General features: G+C 43.7%; 1 protein-coding gene across 9 annotated transcripts in view; it reads left to right on the plus strand.

Annotated features, from left to right (window-relative positions):
* Window positions 1–18,369, plus strand: part of tet3 (tet methylcytosine dioxygenase 3) — a 41,504-nt gene that overhangs the window by 16,001 nt on the left and 7,134 nt on the right. For 6 of the 9 annotated variants that reach the window (XM_027273275.1, XM_027273278.1, XM_027273284.1 and 3 more), the window contains 8 exons: window positions 6,441–9,375; window positions 12,086–12,176; window positions 14,460–14,553; window positions 15,450–15,658; window positions 16,190–16,340; window positions 16,486–16,575; window positions 16,976–17,113; window positions 17,985–18,339. In XM_027273275.1, coding sequence (XP_027129076.1) covers window positions 6,441–9,375; window positions 12,086–12,176; window positions 14,460–14,553; window positions 15,450–15,658; window positions 16,190–16,340; window positions 16,486–16,575; window positions 16,976–17,113; window positions 17,985–18,339 — 4,063 coding nt within the window. Of the gene's footprint in view, window positions 1–279; window positions 1,798–1,826; window positions 3,552–3,632; window positions 4,875–6,440; window positions 9,376–12,085; window positions 12,177–14,459; window positions 14,554–15,449; window positions 15,659–16,189; window positions 16,341–16,485; window positions 16,576–16,975; window positions 17,114–17,984; window positions 18,340–18,369 lie in introns of those variants that run through there. The other 3 variants (XM_019265954.2, XM_010739757.3, XM_019265968.2) reach the window with 3 other exon arrangements.

Genomic DNA, 18,369 nt, shown 5'->3' on the forward strand with positions numbered 1-18,369 from the left:
CCAGTTATAGTGTAATCTGTCACGTTGTTGTGATATCTAGTTGAAAAGTAACCCTTTGTGCTCAGGAGGTGATGTCAGGACAGCTACCATTCTGGCAAACCTGAATGGTAGCATCGTGCCATTGCCTCTGTGCGTGACTTTAATCACACAGAGTCATCTTAAAGCCAAGAACAGACTGTTTCTGTCAGTGTTGCTTATCTAAATTCTCTGGTGAATCTCCATTTGTCAGAGATAACCAAACACAACTAAAGTAATGCTGAGCAAAGTTTCACTTGAAACGACCCTTGCTTCGTGTTGCTGGTTTTGAGTCATTGAGCACATGTGTCTGAATCAGGAGTTTCAGTTTGTTCTACCTACTTACAGTAAATTATGTCTCATATGCTATATGTACAGTGTTGTTTAGCATTTGCATCATATGTTGGAAACACATGGGTTTAAAGGTTCCTTCTTCTACGTTGATGTTTTGGTCGAATCGTACTTCTTTGTTTTACTCAGCCGTGTACGTGGTGACAGTCACACAGAGTTCATCTTCTCAGAATGCGCTTGAGTCAGGTAATGTATTCAGTTGAAGTACGGGACTCTCCTCGAGATCACATGCTCAGCTTTTGTTTCTGTCTTCTTGACGTTCATTTAAATGAGGTGAAAGCCATGTGATGTCATTCAATTATAGCGCTGTTTATATTAGATGGAGCTGTGATGACTGCTGGTCTGTCGCTGTCTCCTCTGACGGACGTTTTTTTAAATGATTTATTTTGGCATGGTATTACATGACAAAGTAAAGTGTGAAAGGTATACCGTTTTTATTAAAGGATAGAAAAAGTCTTGTGGTGTTCAGTAGTTCTTTAAAATGAGGAACTGTGCATGGAGTGCATGTGATTCTGGGGTTAAGTCAAGCTTTGAGCTAGAAATGCAGCGTCATTGCAGCCGGGGGCGTGAGCAAGCACTAGTGAGTGGGCTGAATGAAAGAGCATGTTTTCGAGCGTCCGTTGGTGTGTGGTGTTGGTGATAGCAGATAGTGGGCATGTGTCGGATGACACATCTGTCCACCCAGTGGTGGAGGCAAGTGTCCTGGTGGGAGACACTGATGATGACGACGATGATGACAATGCAGCTACGTCATCGCCACATGTGTTTCCTACCTCTCTTGCTCACTGCTCTCCCTCTCGCTCATTGGCACTCCCTGGTCACATGACCTAATGCTCTACTTCTCCTCTCCTTCCTTTAGACAGCTTAGGCTGCGCTGTTTCTCTTTGGGATTGACGCTCATCTGTGTGTGTGTATATACGAATATGTGTGGCAACAGAGAGACAGTGTACAATTTACAGGGCCAGAGAGCGGGAGCGTCAGAAAGTGCTGGAACTGTAATGCAATAAGCTATGCTAGAAGGAGGGAAAGGCTCAGGAAACAAAATAGAGAGGCAAACCGGGAGAAGAAGGCAGAGGCAGTTTTGAGAAAATGAGAGATCAAGAAAGACACAGGAAAAGCCAAAGTCAGAGAAACAGGGAAAGGCTACTGAAGTTCCAGATCCAGCCATTGCACAGCGTAGCCGGCACACGCTCAGTAATATGAAAGAAAAATACTACGCAGGAGCTGACGACGATCTGCATGGGAGAGACGGCCATGTTTTTCCCCCCTCCTCCTCCTGGTTAAATCTGCTCCAGAACTCCAGCAATGTTGGAGAGAAGAGAGGAGACACCATAAGGCCGGTCAGCCAGCAAGTGGGAGAGAGGAAACATCCAGCAATCACGAAGACGTTGATGATGATAATAATGGCAATGACGCCAAGACACAACAATGGTGAGAAGAGAGAAGAGGATGTTATCATACGCTGGTGGACAGGAGAGGAGAGAAAAGTCCACAGCGAACTGTAATGGGTTGATTATTTGCTGTTGCTGTCATCATTTGGCAACAATCTGCCCATTCTCTTTCTGTTTGTGTCTTCTTCCTCTCCATCTTCTTCCCTCCTGTTACAGAATCAGTCACACGAATAACTGAGCGACTCTTTTGACTGTTTTCTCCACAGACTTCCCTCTTGTTGTCTTCCCTCTCCTCAGTGTCTTTCTTCATTCCCCCCTCTCTTCATCCTACTAATCTTGCTTGTTGATGTCGAAGTGTCATCCGCTGTTCCCTCTCCATTGCCTAGCGTAGTTATCTTGCACCTCTTGTGCCTCTGTTAAATTCATGTCACCATCGTTTTTCCATTTTTTCCCCCTATCGCCCCTCTTGTAGGTTAGTGAGTTGACATTATATTGTCTTGATGAAAGACGGTATCTCAAGTGACCCACAGTTTCCTGAAGTGAGAAACCTTCCAGCTCGTCTGTATCCTCTGGATTTTGGAGGAAGGGCCAGCAAACCCGCCAGCAAGAAAGCTCCGACTTCATCTACCAACCTTTCTTCTTTCTTGTGCATGCAGCCCTGCTTAAGGATCTGCTATCAGGCACAGATTTAAGATGGAAGGTTTTTTTTGTGTGTGTGTGTCGTACCAGGAATGGACCAGCGATGTGACTGTAGCCGAGGAAGAAAATGGATATCGAAGAACCATGGCTTCTCCTTTGGCCCAGGGCTGAGCCGAATCTAGACGCTCAAACACTGAACACAATCTCCGTAAAGGAAAACCAGATGCCATTTGCAGAAGGCATAAACAAGCAACGTGACGTTCCTTTTTCTTTTTCCTGTTGATGCCGTTCTGAGTCGAGATTGTGTACTCGCTTGGCAGCCGCCGGTTCGCCTTTGCACTCGAAAGCAGAGAAGATCTGTTATAGTCGAAATTGCCAGTACTGGGCTTTTGTGGATAAACAAAACATACAACATAGCCTTATATGTAACATCATCTAATGCAGAGCAAGTAGTGTTCGAGGGCGTGGAAAGAGACAGGGAGAGGTTTTCTCATTGGTAGTAGCTCTGCTGCACTGTGCTGTTTCCTAGGCTGCCACTACTGGCGACTATCCCCCACCGCTCTCTCTGTTTCTGCTCACTGCACACTCCTCCATTCCATCGTACGTGCCCGCTGTGGCTCAGATAATGGCCTCTCTCTCTTCAGTGTGTGCAGAGGAGATGGAGGGAGAGGCTGCGCGAGAGGGAGGGCAATGAAGGGAGGGAGGGAGGTAGAGAGAGAGAGAGAGAGAGAGAGAAGGGGGAAGGTGGGGGCTGCGAAGAGAAGCCGACTGCATGTGTAGCTGAGAGAAAGAAAGAGGATATTGAAAAAGGGAAGGGAGGAGCAGACAGAGATAATGAGAAAGGAAAAAGGAGAGAACAGAAAGCGTCGGCCATAAGAAGAGGCAAGAGAATGAGAAACGTGTGTGCTGGGGGGAGGTGTGTTGTGTGTGTGTGGCTGGCTGGGTGTACGTGGGTGAACGCATGCATGTGTATTTCGGCGCTTGCTCTGTCTGTGCGCTGCACGGACTGGAAGGAATAAAAAGGAATACAACCCCCCAACAAGGCCGGATTGCTTGTGGGCTGCTGTGCCGGCAAGCAAGTCTCATGCTTCTCTCTGTCTCCTCTTCTACTTTATGCTCTCCGACTGGCAGCCCCATCTGGACGTTTAGGAGCACGTAAGTGTGCGGTCACTGGTCTTCAGGCTTTCAGCCGGCTTCATATTGTCAGGATCTCTGCTTCATGTTCCTGCTCGGCACGGCAGCAAAGGAAGGGGTGGGGGAAGAAGGAGGAGGACAAGAGGGAGGATGGGGAGGGTGTTGTGTATCTGGGATTTGGGTTCAGCTGTCTACTCACAAGCTGAACTTAACCCCCTCACCACCACTAGTGTCTTTACACGCTTTGTCTCCTCCCTCTAGTTTCTCTGATTCTTTTTTTCTTCTTCTTTTTTGCAGTGTCATTGTTAAATAGCCCTTGCTTTGCTCTCTTGTTTAAAGGGCTCCTAGTCTCAAGTGTCTGGTCTACCAGGTTCTGCAACACCTGATCTGGTTTGGTGTGCTGATGTTGTTTTAAACACTTTTTTGTCAAGCGTGTCAAGCTTGTGTACAAACCTGTGTGTGCGTTTGTGTGTGAAAAAGAGTGACACAGTTAGTTAGTTAGTTAGTTAGTTAGTTAACAGACAAGAGATAGACTCTTGGTGAAAGAGTAGACTCTGTCACGGTGTAAATATTTGTCAAAGCACGTGGTCTGTAGAGCCAGAGGCATCTGGATAGGTGCAAAGCGCTGCAGGTGTGAGCGCAGCATACCCATCCCGCACCGGCGAATGGAGAAAAAAAAGTCAATCAAGGTTAATCAAAGCTCAGATCATATAAGAATTTAAAGAACTTATTTTGTGCGCGTTGTGACATTAGTTATTTGCACCTGCAAAGCTAAGTTAAGTTCTGAGTGCAGTTGTGGCGGTGCTGTGTATATGTAACTGTGAGAAAAAAAAAAAGAGGAAAAGAGAGTGACAGTGTGACTGATTGTGTGTGATTGTGGGATGTTGTGCAGTGTTGCAGTCACTCACTGTTTCAACACACTGCAGTTCTCATAACTGCCGCACAGCCGCCACCCCCACCTCCACCCGCCTCCTTCCTCTTTCCCGTCTGATGCCACTGATAGTGCAGACATGGGGCCTCTCACGTATTGCATGCCGGCTGTTCACTGCCCCCCCCCAACAACCCCACACCACCTCTCACCAATACCACCACCCCTTGGGACCCCCAACAGACACCCGGCGCAGAAGGTGTAATTCAAAGGACTGGAGCATACTGCCCAGTAATTAGCCACTTCAAAGACTCATTTCAATAATATTCAAATGATGGGGAAGCTGGACGTCAGGCTCCCTTCTTCTGTCACACACTGACAGATCTACAAACACAGAGCCTTTATTTTTTTTAATCTTCTGGATCAGGAAGTCGTTCATATTGATGTTGGACTGTATGGCAATCAGCTAGCTTTAGGTTAGTAAGTGTGTATATGTGAGTATTCATTTATTTACCATCCATTACTCTGTGTTAGTTCAGTTTTGAGTCTTGTGTCAGCGAAGGATTGTGCTTGCAACCAGAATTTTGAAGCTACTGTAGTGTGAAGCAACCAGTAGATGCTTGTTTAGGGTATCTTGTCTGTTGATAGTACACACAGGCTGAAGGCTTTGGCATTAAAAAAGTTGATTTAGTATGGTGGCTTCTTTCTATAGTGCTAACACACACAAAAAATAGTGGTAGCGATTCTCCCATTGTTTTCTTTCTTCTCATAAGGGCTATTAGATATGTTGTAGTCCACTGTTCAGCCACAACATGAACTCTGTCAATGATTTCTGAGCCTGCCCTTGGATTATCTTTGTTTGCTGTTCCTCTGCTCATTTGATTATAATCTATGAGGAGCTAAGCTGGGCTGAATATTATTTGCAAGTCATATTTTAGGATTCAAGTGAATTAAAGCACCATAGTTGGATGGTTATATATATATATATATATATATAGTAATTTACACAAATGTAGTAATTTACACAAATGTAGCAAAAAACTTGTATATCTGAATTGTCTCCACATTTCAAGCAAACTTAAGTCAACAGAATGCCTTGAAAATGTTATTTCACAGAGGTCCAGGTGATGTGTTTTCAGTTTTCAATGTAACTACTAAAGTAGTAACTGTCCCAATTTGAGCTTAGAGGGGAAGTGAGATATGTGGCTGTGCTGATCAGCTCCTGATTAGTGTTACCAAATGTCTGAGAATTTCTTGCTAAAATGCTAAAATGACATAACAGTCCATATAAAATACAGATGCAGTTACTTTTCCAGTTGTGTTCAGTTGTGATTGCATTTTAGAACGTGTCCTTTAGATTATTTGGGTTTGTGACAATGTGTCCAGAGTAATTTTCTATATTTGTATTTTGTTTTCTTCACCTCTCAGTGTGCCTGCCTCTGGCCCCACGTCCACCACCACATGTGACATGCTTTGCATAGCCCAACCGATCTAGCGCAAAGGGCCCATTTATAAACGACAGCAAAATTATGTCACATGACCTGTGACTTCCATGACAAAACACTTTTCTGTTGTGAAATCACTCCTTAGCCCTATTGACCTGACCCTACAGCACTGTATGTTCTATACATGTGATAGGTGGAAAGGAAATCCCGGATAAGTGGTTGAAAGACGGGAATGGTGTCTTTATTCTTATTATCATTTTGATGACTGTTATTTAACATTCTGTCAAATTATTTTAATTTTACGGGGTGCCCAGGGTTTGAATCCGACCTGTGGCTTTTTCCCGCATGTAATTTCCCATCTCTCTCCCTACATTTCCTGTGACTCTTCAAGTTGTCTCTGTCAAATAAAGCTAAAAAAATAATAATTAATAATAATAATAATAATTAATTTTACAATTATTAGTAAACACACATGGGCAACACCAGGTGATTATTTGAAATCATGACTAAAGTACAGTGTATTGTAATTTGCATATCATTCCCAGATTCATTGTATTGTTATGACCCCACTAACCTCACTCCATGTTTGTCTTTCAGACTGTTCGCGAAGTCACTTCAGTGGATGGCCCCAGAAGTGGAGGCCAGATGGAAATTGGGTCACATGACCGCCTCCAGGAAGGCGCGCTGAGTCTGGAACTGGCCAATGGGGTGAATCGCTACCCTAATGATGATGAGACATCTATGGAAACAGAGCAACAGAGAACAGGAAGCGTGCCTCCAAGGCAGTGGGTGTCAGGACATGGCAAGGTCAGTGACACTCAACAACAGCAACCATGTTGGAACAGCAGCAGTGGCACAAACCCTGGTGAACCTGTTAACCATGCAGACATGGAGGATGCCCACAATCTAGTGGCTTTTTCTGCTATTGCTGGCTCCTTGCCTCCTTCTTCCTCCTCTTCCTGTGGTGTGCAGCTGAACACAGCCCAGCTATATGAAAAGTTCACCCAGGAGATGGGTTCTGAAGGGGTTCAGGCCAAACTTTCTGCAGTGGCTCCTGAAGGTAGCTGCCAACCTCCAGAAGACCTGAACACCTTACAGACAGCACTGAGCCAAGCCAAACATGGACACAAGCCCCCCAACTGCAACTGTGATGGGCCTGACTGTCCAGACTATCTTGAGTGGCTGGAGAAGAAGATCAAATTGGCAACGAGTGGGGATCAAGGTTCCTGCAAAATGGCTGATGCCCCCCCGCACTTACAGCCTCACCGACAGCAACCCCATTTGCAGCATAACCCTCAGCCGTACACCCAGGTGAATGGTGGCCACCGTCTGTCTAGTTCATACTCCCAGCAGCAACAGGGAACTCATCCAGACCAAGTACCCTGCTCCAAACCCCCAATTCCATGTTCTCCCCAAGTGCTCTCCATAGCCAAGGAAAAGAACGTCAGTCTTCAGACAGCCATTGCCATAGAAGCCCTGACCCAGTTGTCTGGAACTGGTCCACAAGCTGCCGGGTCTCCAGGTCAAGCCCCCTACAACAGTAACCTCCATCACCACCAACACACCCAGAGCATCTTATCTCAGCCTCCTAATGGCACTAGCTTGATCCTGTCCACCTCTGGTAACCACTCATCTTCCTCGCGCTCTCAATCCGTCCCTCCAGGACTACACACCAGCCAGCAGGCCCCAGTGTCCTGTGAGCACCACAGGCCCCAATCCCAGGGCCAGCCACCCCATGCTACCCCGCTCCCATCCTCTACCTCTCCCTTCCCAGGTCAGGGAAAACATCCAGGCCTCAGCCCAAATCCCCAGCAGTGGCAGCAGGGCTCAGGCAGAAGCTCTGAACAGAAGAACCCATGGATGTGTATAAAGTCTGAGCCCCAGTCTCACTATGCCGCTGCACCTCAGAGTAGCTCAGACCCCATGTCAGAGCTCAAACAGCTGCTTGGTGACACCAGTGGCAAGTTCAGCACTGGTCCTTTCAAGCTTCCTGTCACACAGCAGCTCAGATTGAGCCAGAATGGAGTCCTGGCCCAGGACAACCTAGCATTGGCCAAGATAAAACAAGAACCAGACTCTAGTGAGCACTACCATCACACTGCCTCCATGGGACATTATGGCATGGCTAATTGTCAGCAGCAGGGTCAGCACTACCCTGGCACTCCCCTGTCTCCTGGCCAAGCAGCCATCAGTCACTCCACTCAGGCAGCTCTGCAACAGCACCTTCACTACAAGAGGAACCTCTTCTCTAACCACTCCCCTAGCTTTGGCGCTGCAGGCCCTCATGCATCTCTGGCTTGCCAAAACTTGAAAAAATGGTGGCCACAGATTGAGGCGCAAGGTTTGTCACATCTAGCCATCAAACAGGAACCCAAGGAATCCAAGAAGAAAAAAAGCAGCCAAGGATCTCCTGTCATAAAAGCTATGAGTGGGATGCTTACAGCCCCTCCCCTGCCCAAACCCAAACAGATAATCATCAAGAAGACCAAGCAGAAAGCCTCCATGCCAACCTTCCTGCCTCAGACTCAGATCTCCATACAAAAACCACCAGTCCTCATGATGGACAGAGCCTTGGCCCTGACCAGCCTGCAACCAGGTTCTCTTCCCTCTCTGCCCCTCCACAGTAACTCCACTCAGGCTGCTGCTGCAGGCCTACCTGCCCCAGCCCAATCTCAGGTATCCATTTCCAATTCCTCACTGACTCCCTCTTCCATTGTTTCTGCTTTGCCAGAAAACACTCCAGCCCTCATAGGTCCTCTGCCCCCACCTGCGGCCTCTGTAGCCTATGGTAATTCAGAGGGAACTGGCAGCCTGGCCTCCAGTAACACCAGCACCACCACACCTCTGACCTCCACATCTCCATCTAGCACCTCACAATTACGGAGTCTCGTCAACATAGACCCAAAGTACGAAGAACTGATACGCCAGTTTGAGGCTGAATTTGGTGAGTCTGATGCACCTGCCAGTCAGCCCATGGATGAAAATGCTACAGCCCCTCAGCCAGGGAATCGATCCCAGACCAGTCCTCAGGACCTCAGTCCCACATCATTATCCAAATCCCAGTCAGCTCCCTTAAATCCCACCACTCAAGCCAGCTCCACACCTCACTCAAATGATCAGGAGATGGAAGTCAACAAGGATGAGTCAGGGACCCAAAGTGAAACAACTTTGAACCAGGCAACTACACAAAGCCCTATGGAAGATCAGCATGGGGGGCCCCTCCACATCTCTCCACCTCAGGAGGCCATTCTGGACAAGCAGCAGCAGCCCAGTGTATCAGAGGAAATGTTCAGCATGCCAGGTTTTCCACTGCCTAAGCGCATGAAGCTTGAATCCTCGGGTGATGTAGCGGTACTGTCCACCACATTCTGTTCTGAGGAGGACACGCCTACTAAGGACAGTCTACCACCTTCTCCATCTCTAAGAGGCTTCCTCGAGTCTCCTCTGCGCTACCTGGACACTCCCACCAAGACCCTGCTGGGTACTCCTTCCAAGGATCTACAGGCAGAGTTCCCCACTTGCACCTGTGTGGGTAAGTCAGTGTGTTAATGATTGTGTATATTCAGGGGCACTAGGTTGCTGTCCATCAACATTTTCAGACAGTATTTAATAACGTTCTAGCAAATGTCACACCACTTGAAACATTACCCATCCTTCTCTGAGTGGAGATAAATTTAAGTGGGTCAACAAGTGCAGTAAATCTGACTTGTAAAAGCTTTTTTTCTGAAGCGGAATTGTTTTATAGCAGCAAGGGAGCATGCATATTTTTTAGGGAAGACTCTTTGGGGAAACATTTTCTAACTTTGAATATGTTCATGTGTTGCTCTTTCTATTGAGGTAAACATTAATGAACCCATAATATTGTCACTGTGCTTCACTCTACCTATTGAACTACACAGGTCCACTATTAGGTTTTTCAATCTCCTTCTGCTTCAATTTCTCATTCTGGATGCTTGTTTAGTGTGACAAAGTATGTGTGTGTTGCCAGGGTTGTGTGGCTTCAACCATCCAGACTGCGACAGTGTGAGGCACTAAAAGCAACAAGCAGGAACAATAGCAGTGGTGGCAGAAGGAGCCTTTTGTGTGGGATTGGGTCTAGCAGACAAGCAGAACAGAGCCTTTGTGAGACAGAAAGTGGTTTAGTCCCATAGTTTGGGTAGTACCCTACTCAGGTTATTTGTTTACAACAGAGTAGGTGGTCTTACAGTAGCAATCTATGAAAATGTCTTGATTATATTATATACTACATATTTAAAATAAGTGAGAAAATAAATGGTTAAAAACAGGCAGTTAAAGTTAGGTGGATTGAACATTTGATACACTCACATTATTATATAGTATAAAAGGTTGAGTCTTTATTTAGACCCGGCCTGTCTGTTGATGAAGTCAATAATTAATGAATCTGAATATTATTGTTGTAGCTGCTGTGGGTAACGCTTCATTAACTTAGTGCATTGAGTAAATAATGTAACATTTTGTTCTCAGGAAAGCTATCACGAAATAACCACCATTTTGGTGTTAAGTGTAGGGCTATAAAGGGTTAAGGCCTGGTAAATAGACCCTTGCTGTCCCTACACACTGAAGAGGGTGCACAGCATGGGAGGGTGCAGCTGCAGGGAAACACTTGCTAGCTGTGTGCTGTTACTTATAAGACCAGCTGACAACAAGTCCTCAAAGTAAAATGCTTACCCTGTCAACTCCCTGTAGCATAACACTACATTGGAATCAGATTGCCTCCAACACATACAGATACATTATACCGCCATGATGTGCACAAACAATTTCCACGCAAGAATTTATGTGACTCCTTCACTTCCTGCCATGAGTCACACCCTGGTGCCTCCCTACACCAACAGGGTTATGTGACCTCATATTACCTCTGGACTAGAGAAACAGCACTGAATGTATGTCCTTATTAGCTGATATTGTAGAGCAGAGTGTGTGCTACACTATAATAAATGTGTTGTGTACAGAAGCAACAGCAACACATCATTAGTTGCCACACAATCTTGTTTTGAAAGAAATAGCAAGCTGTTGCAGAGCTAGGCAATTCAAAGTCCATTAGTCTAATATTTAATGTGGGATACATTCAGCTGCACAGTGTAAGTGTAACATACAGGATTATCACTGAAGTCATAGGATGTGGTTTGCACCACATATGTGTGTAAGACAAGGGTCAACTGCACTCACACACACATATACACATACTTACAACATAAACACAGATGTACACAGCACAGACACACCCATACTCCCTCTTAACACTCACACAAACTTAGTCATTCATCACTACCTCAAAAGGCTTCTGCTTTCCAGAGTGTCTCCACACATACACACCACACCCTGCAGTCACAGTCCACTGTCTGTGTGTCTAGAGGGTATGTTTGTTCATGTCTTTGTTAGCTACAAAGAGGATGTCTTTGAGTTGAACTTTTTCAAAACTCTTCATACTGTTTATAGATTATTATGAATGTTATCAACTGGAATGAGACATTAACTCAATTCAATGGGGCAAACACCATTTAGCTTCAAGCAGGACTCCAGTAAATTATTCATTTGATCAATGTGATGTGCAAAAACATTGCTAAAACCTGAGCAGTATCATAGAAGAAGAATTTGGTGATGCTGCTGATCCTTGACCCAAAAATCTATGTACAGTACAAAAATTTCTCTTCTCTTAGTTTCAGTACACAGACCTAATCTGCTGAAGGTCTGTGTCTTACTAGAAAAGCAAAAAATGTGCTCTTAATGTTTTGTTGAAATAAAGCATGACATGAGTCAAATTTTGCCCCACTTCCTCTCTGAGTGTATAATAGGGAAGTTAAAAATGAATCCTAAAGTAGTGTAAGTGTGCTATTAGTACATATTATAGCATAATAATAATAGAACAACCAGGCCTAATAAAAAAAAAAAATATATTAGAGTATATTATAAAAATATAAAATATATATTATATATATATATATATATAAGATTATATATATATATAATATTATATTCTATATATAATATCTATATATATATATTAGATTTATTATTGTTATATTATTTCGATTTAGGTCTTTATTTCAGAGTGGCTATAATGTTATAATCCAACTTTAGCATAAAGGTATTATCATCACCAGTTGTGAGACAACCAATTGTTGTTTATTGTGAATAACTGTGTGCATTAATGTTTGTAATGTAATGTTTCAGGCCCAGTTATGTGCCATTTCCTCACCTTTTACTGTCTCTTTTTCTAGAACAAATTGTGGAGAAAGATGAAGGGCCCTACTACAATCACCTGGGATCTGGACCTAATGTAGCCTCTATACGAAACCTGATGGAGACGAGGTGAGCCTTCCCCTTTTCTCTTATCTTGTCTTCTCTTGTGTTGCATTCCTGTCTGCTCTTCTCTTCTCTTCTCCATTTCTTTTCCTCCTACATGGTTGTGCTTTCTCTGCCTCTCCCTTCACTTCCTCCTCCTCCTCCTCTCTCTCCACCTTCCCTCCTCCTCACATTTTGTCCTCAGGGAATCCATGACCCAGAATCCAGTAGGAGGAAGGAACAGGAAGTATCAGCATCATCAGCATATCAGAGGCAGAGCAAGAAGCATAGGGGCAGCAGCAGATGATAGCTGAGAATGAGAGGAATGAGGGAGGAATACTAAGAGAGAGACAGGAGAAACAGCAACATTTTAGTATAAAGTATAATAGAAATAGTGCACCAATATTAATGTAGTTATTTATATTATGTAGCAGCCCTCTAGCATTAAATAAAGCTGAAATTTGGTGTTGTATATCTTTTTACCAGCAGATACAAAGCTAAATCTGCTCTGTCTGAAACTTCAAATGAAAGAAGCTCACAGCCAAACTGAACAGATGTCAATTGGCATTAGCTATCAGGACTCATATCTAATCCACGTCACATACACAGTACTAAGTCATCAGTAATAAGCTGTTGTGCCTTTGTCTGCAGTGAGTCAGCAGAATCGATAACAAAAAGACAGCTTGAGCTTTGCAGTTTGATCTTTATAGGATTAGTATTTATTCAGTTTAGGAAGACCAACAAACTCCTCAGCTGGTAATTTCAGTAATCAAAGTGCAGCTACAGTCTCTATAATGGAACTGTTGTTAGGCTATCTTAGTAAAACTCAACACTGATTGAAGTTAATCATCTATTATTAAGCATGAATCAAGAGATGTTATACTTTTAGTAAGCTTGGTTAACATCACGTTTTGTCATGTCTGTTTTTGATAACCCCAGAATGTAAAAACACCTTGTACTTAGTGTAGTAACTTCTATAACCGGATCCGTCATTGTGTTGTGCTTCATATTAATAGCACTGAGCATTGTACTGATGCACACATTTGGCTGCTGTTCACAGAGAGGCTGGATTTCAATAGGACCAATGAGTCATTAGTCCCTCGAGAGAACAGGCTGAGTGAGGGGGGATGTGAGCCAGAGACCACTTTTTGTTGTTTGAGAGATGACATAAGAGTTAAGACCCCAATGTCCTGAGCTGACCTTTGACCCACCCCTAACCCTTAAAGGCCACCCCTGTGGTGATAGAGCCTACTCCCCATCCTGTCTGTCAGCTACCTCAAGGTGATTCCTATTCAGCGGGAGCCCCTTGTATTCACAGTCACACCAGATCTGCTCATGGCTGAAGGTTTCACAATGGCAGGTATCAGGCAGAAAGGAGACCTGATATGAGCCGTGAGCATACATCTGACAAGTTCTGAAGACCTAGTCCCCCGTCCAACACAACCTCTGACCCCAGTTCCTCCTTTACACCTCCGAACTCTAAAATGCACCATTAGGAGTACAATTAAATCATCTCCCAAAACAGAATGTAGTATGTAGAAACATACACACAAATACATATGTATCCACAAAATAAGCTCAAACATGCACAGAAATGCTTCCAAGAGCAGTCCCTTTTGTTGGCGTTGCGTCAAGGCTAGTGGGTTCTGGTTTACTCTGCCGGGCTTGTGTGAATCTCAGCAGAGGCTTGTGAACACTCCTCACCAGCCACTGCAGCTGAGGTTGGCCTGTCTTTGTCATATTTGATATATACTACTACTCCCACAGACTGCTGTGGACACAGAGAAAATACCACAGATTCAGAAAAAATAAGAAACACTCTTGATGAGGTTAATCATGACAAAAAGAACAACAGGATTACAGTTCAGATACATCAAGCCACCAGTCAGCAGCTGCTAAAGTGCTGTTGTCTTTGAGTGACCAAGTTTTGCGCATACTTTTTGCAGTGTGCATTTATAAGTAACAATTTGGTCAACTGTATGTTTAATCTTAGCGGTCAGATTCTTCTTCATCTTAGTAAATTAGTAATTTCACACTTCCTCTGTTTTTTATGTTGGGCATAAGATAGTTTAAACAGTATGTGGGTCAGTTTTGCTTGTCTTATTGTTTCACATGCAGAGCAGACTTCTTCCATACTGGGAGTCAGTTATGAGCTTCTGACCAGTCGGTCTTTGTTGGTGCTAGTTTGAGGTCATCTTGGTGGCCCTTAGAATCCAGACACAGGATCTAAGGAGAAACCATTCTGGCTCCAAACACCAACTGCTGAAATGGATGAACTTAAAACAAATATTTGTTTCTCCATTTGTGCAGGTATGGAGAGAAAGGGGAAGCCGTCCGAATTGAGAAGGTGGTGTACACAGGCAGAGAGGGAAAAAGCTCACGAGGATGTCCTATTGCTAAATGGGTAAGTAGAATCACATCACCTGATCATCAATTGTGTTTAAAGTAAGAGAGAAAAAAAAGAGGTGTCATCTGCCCCAAATGACAGTGACAGCCAGTCAACAACACATTTATGCAGTGCGTGTGTGCGTAATGTGGGGTCCTGGGGAAAGACCTAGTCAAGTTTGTCACCAATCCGGCAGGAGGTCTCACTGTCCAGCCTCCTCTCCCATGTCAACCCTCACACATCCTGCTAATGACTTTATGGATTCAAAACAAACATCCTACTGAGGGAGAGTGTGTGTGTGTGTGTGTGTGTGTGTGTGTGTGTGTGTGTACTGGAGACAGAGAGAGAGCAGGCGAGTGTAGAGATAATAAAAGTGAAAGAGAGAAGGCTTGCACATACCAAAAGACAGATGTACAAGGTTATATGAAGCAAAATGCTGGATTTTTATGTTCTTTATCTGTTAGTATATTTTTATAGTTTAAAAATGACTTTATTCTGCATAGAAAATATAGTATGTGGAATGTGAATTGAATCTCTGGGTAAATTCATTTAATCTATAGCATCAGAAGCAGATTGGTATCCAGTCAGCACAGCAGGTCAGGTTTCAGGTATCAGATATCCTTCCATTATGCAGCGTAACCGTCAACTGTTTCTCACCGTGCATTTGTGTGTGCTGGACATTTAAAGGTGACTGCTTTGTAGGCACATATGTAGACAGATAAGACAATAGTGTAGGTTTTTCCACATTTTATGGTTCAACCAACATTTTATTTATGAGGATGTAATTTTCTATTAAAATCAGAGAAACGGAACTTGAGCATGAATTGTGTTCCTTGTAAAGCACAAGGATATTAAACCTAATATCCCCTCAATGGGTAAAAGCTAAAATAATTAAAAGCTCTATTTCCTGTCAGGTGATTCGTCGTGGCAGCGAGAAAGAGAAGCTGCTATGTCTCGTGCGTCACCGTGCTGGCCACCACTGTGAGAACGCTGTCATCATCATCCTCATTTTGGCCTGGGAAGGTGTCCCGAGAGCCATGGCTGACATGCTGTACCGTGAGCTCAGCGACAGCCTCACCAAATTTGGCAACCCCACCAGCCGACGCTGTGGCCTCAATGACGAGTGAGTAGCTCATGGGTACACCTTGACACTAGTTTTCATGTGAGAGCAGACAGGTTGTTGGTATGTCAGCATTATATTGCACTTCTGAGCCTTCACTGCACATTTATGTCCATGTTGGTTTCATGGACACAGCCTTATCTGCTGGGGGTCCATGGCCTAATCTGTGCTCATGTGGGTATATGTGAGTTGAAAAGTACCCCAGAGACATAAAGCTAAATTCAAGACAATAATGTGCATATACACAGAGAAAAAGTGATGCATCTTTGCCACCAGATGTGTACGTGTTGATGTGTACGTGTTGATGTGCACATTTATGTTATGTATGTTTTATCTGTCTGTAATGTAAGATAAAATCAAATATTTGTTTCATGAAACAAATATGCTCTAAGATGCTCCAAATGAAATATTGCCCACATTTCTCTGCTACACTGCCACATCCCCCTCAGCCCAATTAAAATGTAGTTAAGCATGCACGGGTTACACATCATTTCTACATTAAGCTGAGAGACTTCTCACTGTCTCCCCCTGCAGTCGTACCTGTGCGTGTCAAGGCAAAGACCCTGAAACTTGTGGTGCTTCCTTCTCCTTTGGCTGCTCCTGGAGTATGTACTTTAATGGCTGTAAGTACGCCCGCAGCAAAATGCCACGCAAGTTCAGACTACAAGGAGATCACCCTGAAGAGGTACTTATCACATAAAAGCCACTTGTTTTATTGAATTAAACATGAATATAACAGTACTAATAATGAATAAGTCACTTTTGGAACCATTTGAGCTCTGTGGATCTGTGTTTTGTTCTTTCCTGTGATTCATGTCTTTTCTTGTCAGGAGGGAAAACTCAGGGATAGATTCCAGCATCTGGCAACTGAGGTGGCTCCTTTGTACAAGAAATTGGCCCCACAGGCCTATAGTAACCAGGTTTGTTGTTGTTGCAGACAAATACCCATCATACATCACCATACATTTGTTACACACCTCTTGACACAATAACATCCACATGCAGCCATCTATTACACCTGTCATCTTATACACATACAGTAACATGTGACATAATAAAAGTAATAAAGTAATAAAAAGTGAATTTCCCCATTGTGGGATCAATTAAGTCTATCTTGTCTTATAAATTCCTTCTTAGCACGAAGATTAAATAACATAGAAGATGGTAGGGACTGACTTAACCCAGCAAGTTATTTTTACAGTATAACATCTTACACCTGCAAAGTGCTGCCTTTGAGAAAGGCAAAAAAATTAACTGCTCTGTGTGTACCTATCTTGGATGCCTGTAAAGAAATAAAATTATCTCTGTCCTCTTCCTCAGTGCCAGACGGAGTCGAAAGCTCCAGAATGCAGGCTTGGCTTGAAGGAAGGCCGTCCATTCTCTGGAGTCACTGCTTGCATGGATTTCTGTGCCCATGCTCATAAGGATCAGCACAACCTTTACAATGGTTGCACAGTGGTAAGACCACTCACCATGCTCCTAAATTTGTGTGGAATATAGGATATATTGTTCTTTGAGTAAAGTTACTTCAAGGAATTTAATTTTATGTTGATTCTAGCGTCGCCTGTAGATACACATGGTAGTGTTTTCACCACCTTCTGACGAAAAGATTTTGATCTGGCAAGTGGATGCATTTGTTTTGATAGCAAATGAAAGAAAGACGTGACTCATTTTTAAATCTGCTTTTTCTTTTTAAACACAGCTGTGTGTGATATATTCATCTTATATATTTAAAAAATACTAATACATAATATGGTATAATACAAACTGTAATATGACGATGGTGAAACAAAGTAAACGTTCTTTTAACAGCATTCATACATCTGCATAGGTTACATGTAAACCTACAACTAACAGATCTAGTTGGTCAATCATCATCATTTTATTGGAGAAGCTGAAGTTAAAGTTATTCTGATCTTATGTCTTTCTAATAAGAGACCAAAGGCCAGTTGTAATACAATAGTAACACTGTGATCTATGCCTCCATGTACTACTGTAAGCATAGACATGTTACAGTCTAAGAGTAGGGCTAACTCAGTTCTCCATCTGTTGAGTGACTAACGTACTAGTCACTGTAAACATAAGTCCTTCCGTCTGCATGCCATAAATGGTTTCATCTGATTTTGTGGGGAATTAGGATAAGATTAACTATATAGAAAACCAGTCTTCTCCCTGAAGGTCTTGTTTGTTCATGTAGGTTATATAGAGACATCAGTATAAATTGAGACTTTCAGAACCAATTTAAACTCTTTGTACTAACTAGAAAGTGTTGTTTTGTAGCTTCGCACAGTTTACATTTTATCTTATTCTTGGTTGCTCTATCTTTTAGGTGTGTACTTTAACTAAGGAGGACAACCGTAAGGTGCAGGAGATCCCTGAGGATGAGCAGCTCCATGTGTTGCCACTTTACAAAGTCTCCCTAACTGATGAGTTTGGCAGTGAGGAGGCCCAGCGCCTCAAGATGCAGACGGGGGCCATCCAGGTGCTTCAGGCCTTCCGCCGTGAGGTGCGCAAATTACCTGAGCCTGCAAAGTCCTGCCGGCAACGTAGACTGGAGGCCAAGAAGGCCTCCTCAGAGAAGAAGAAAAATAAACTCCTGCAGCAGGCAGGGGAGACGCCAGAGAAAGCTGTGGTCAAGGCTGAGGTCTGCATCACTGGTTCCCCTCAACTCCAAGGCAATAAAGGTTAGTTATTGTGTTGTGTTTGTTTTCATG

Source organism: Larimichthys crocea, chromosome III (genome assembly GCF_000972845.2).
Source record: "Larimichthys crocea isolate SSNF chromosome III, L_crocea_2.0, whole genome shotgun sequence".
NCBI classification, from domain to species: domain Eukaryota; kingdom Metazoa; phylum Chordata; class Actinopteri; family Sciaenidae; genus Larimichthys; species Larimichthys crocea.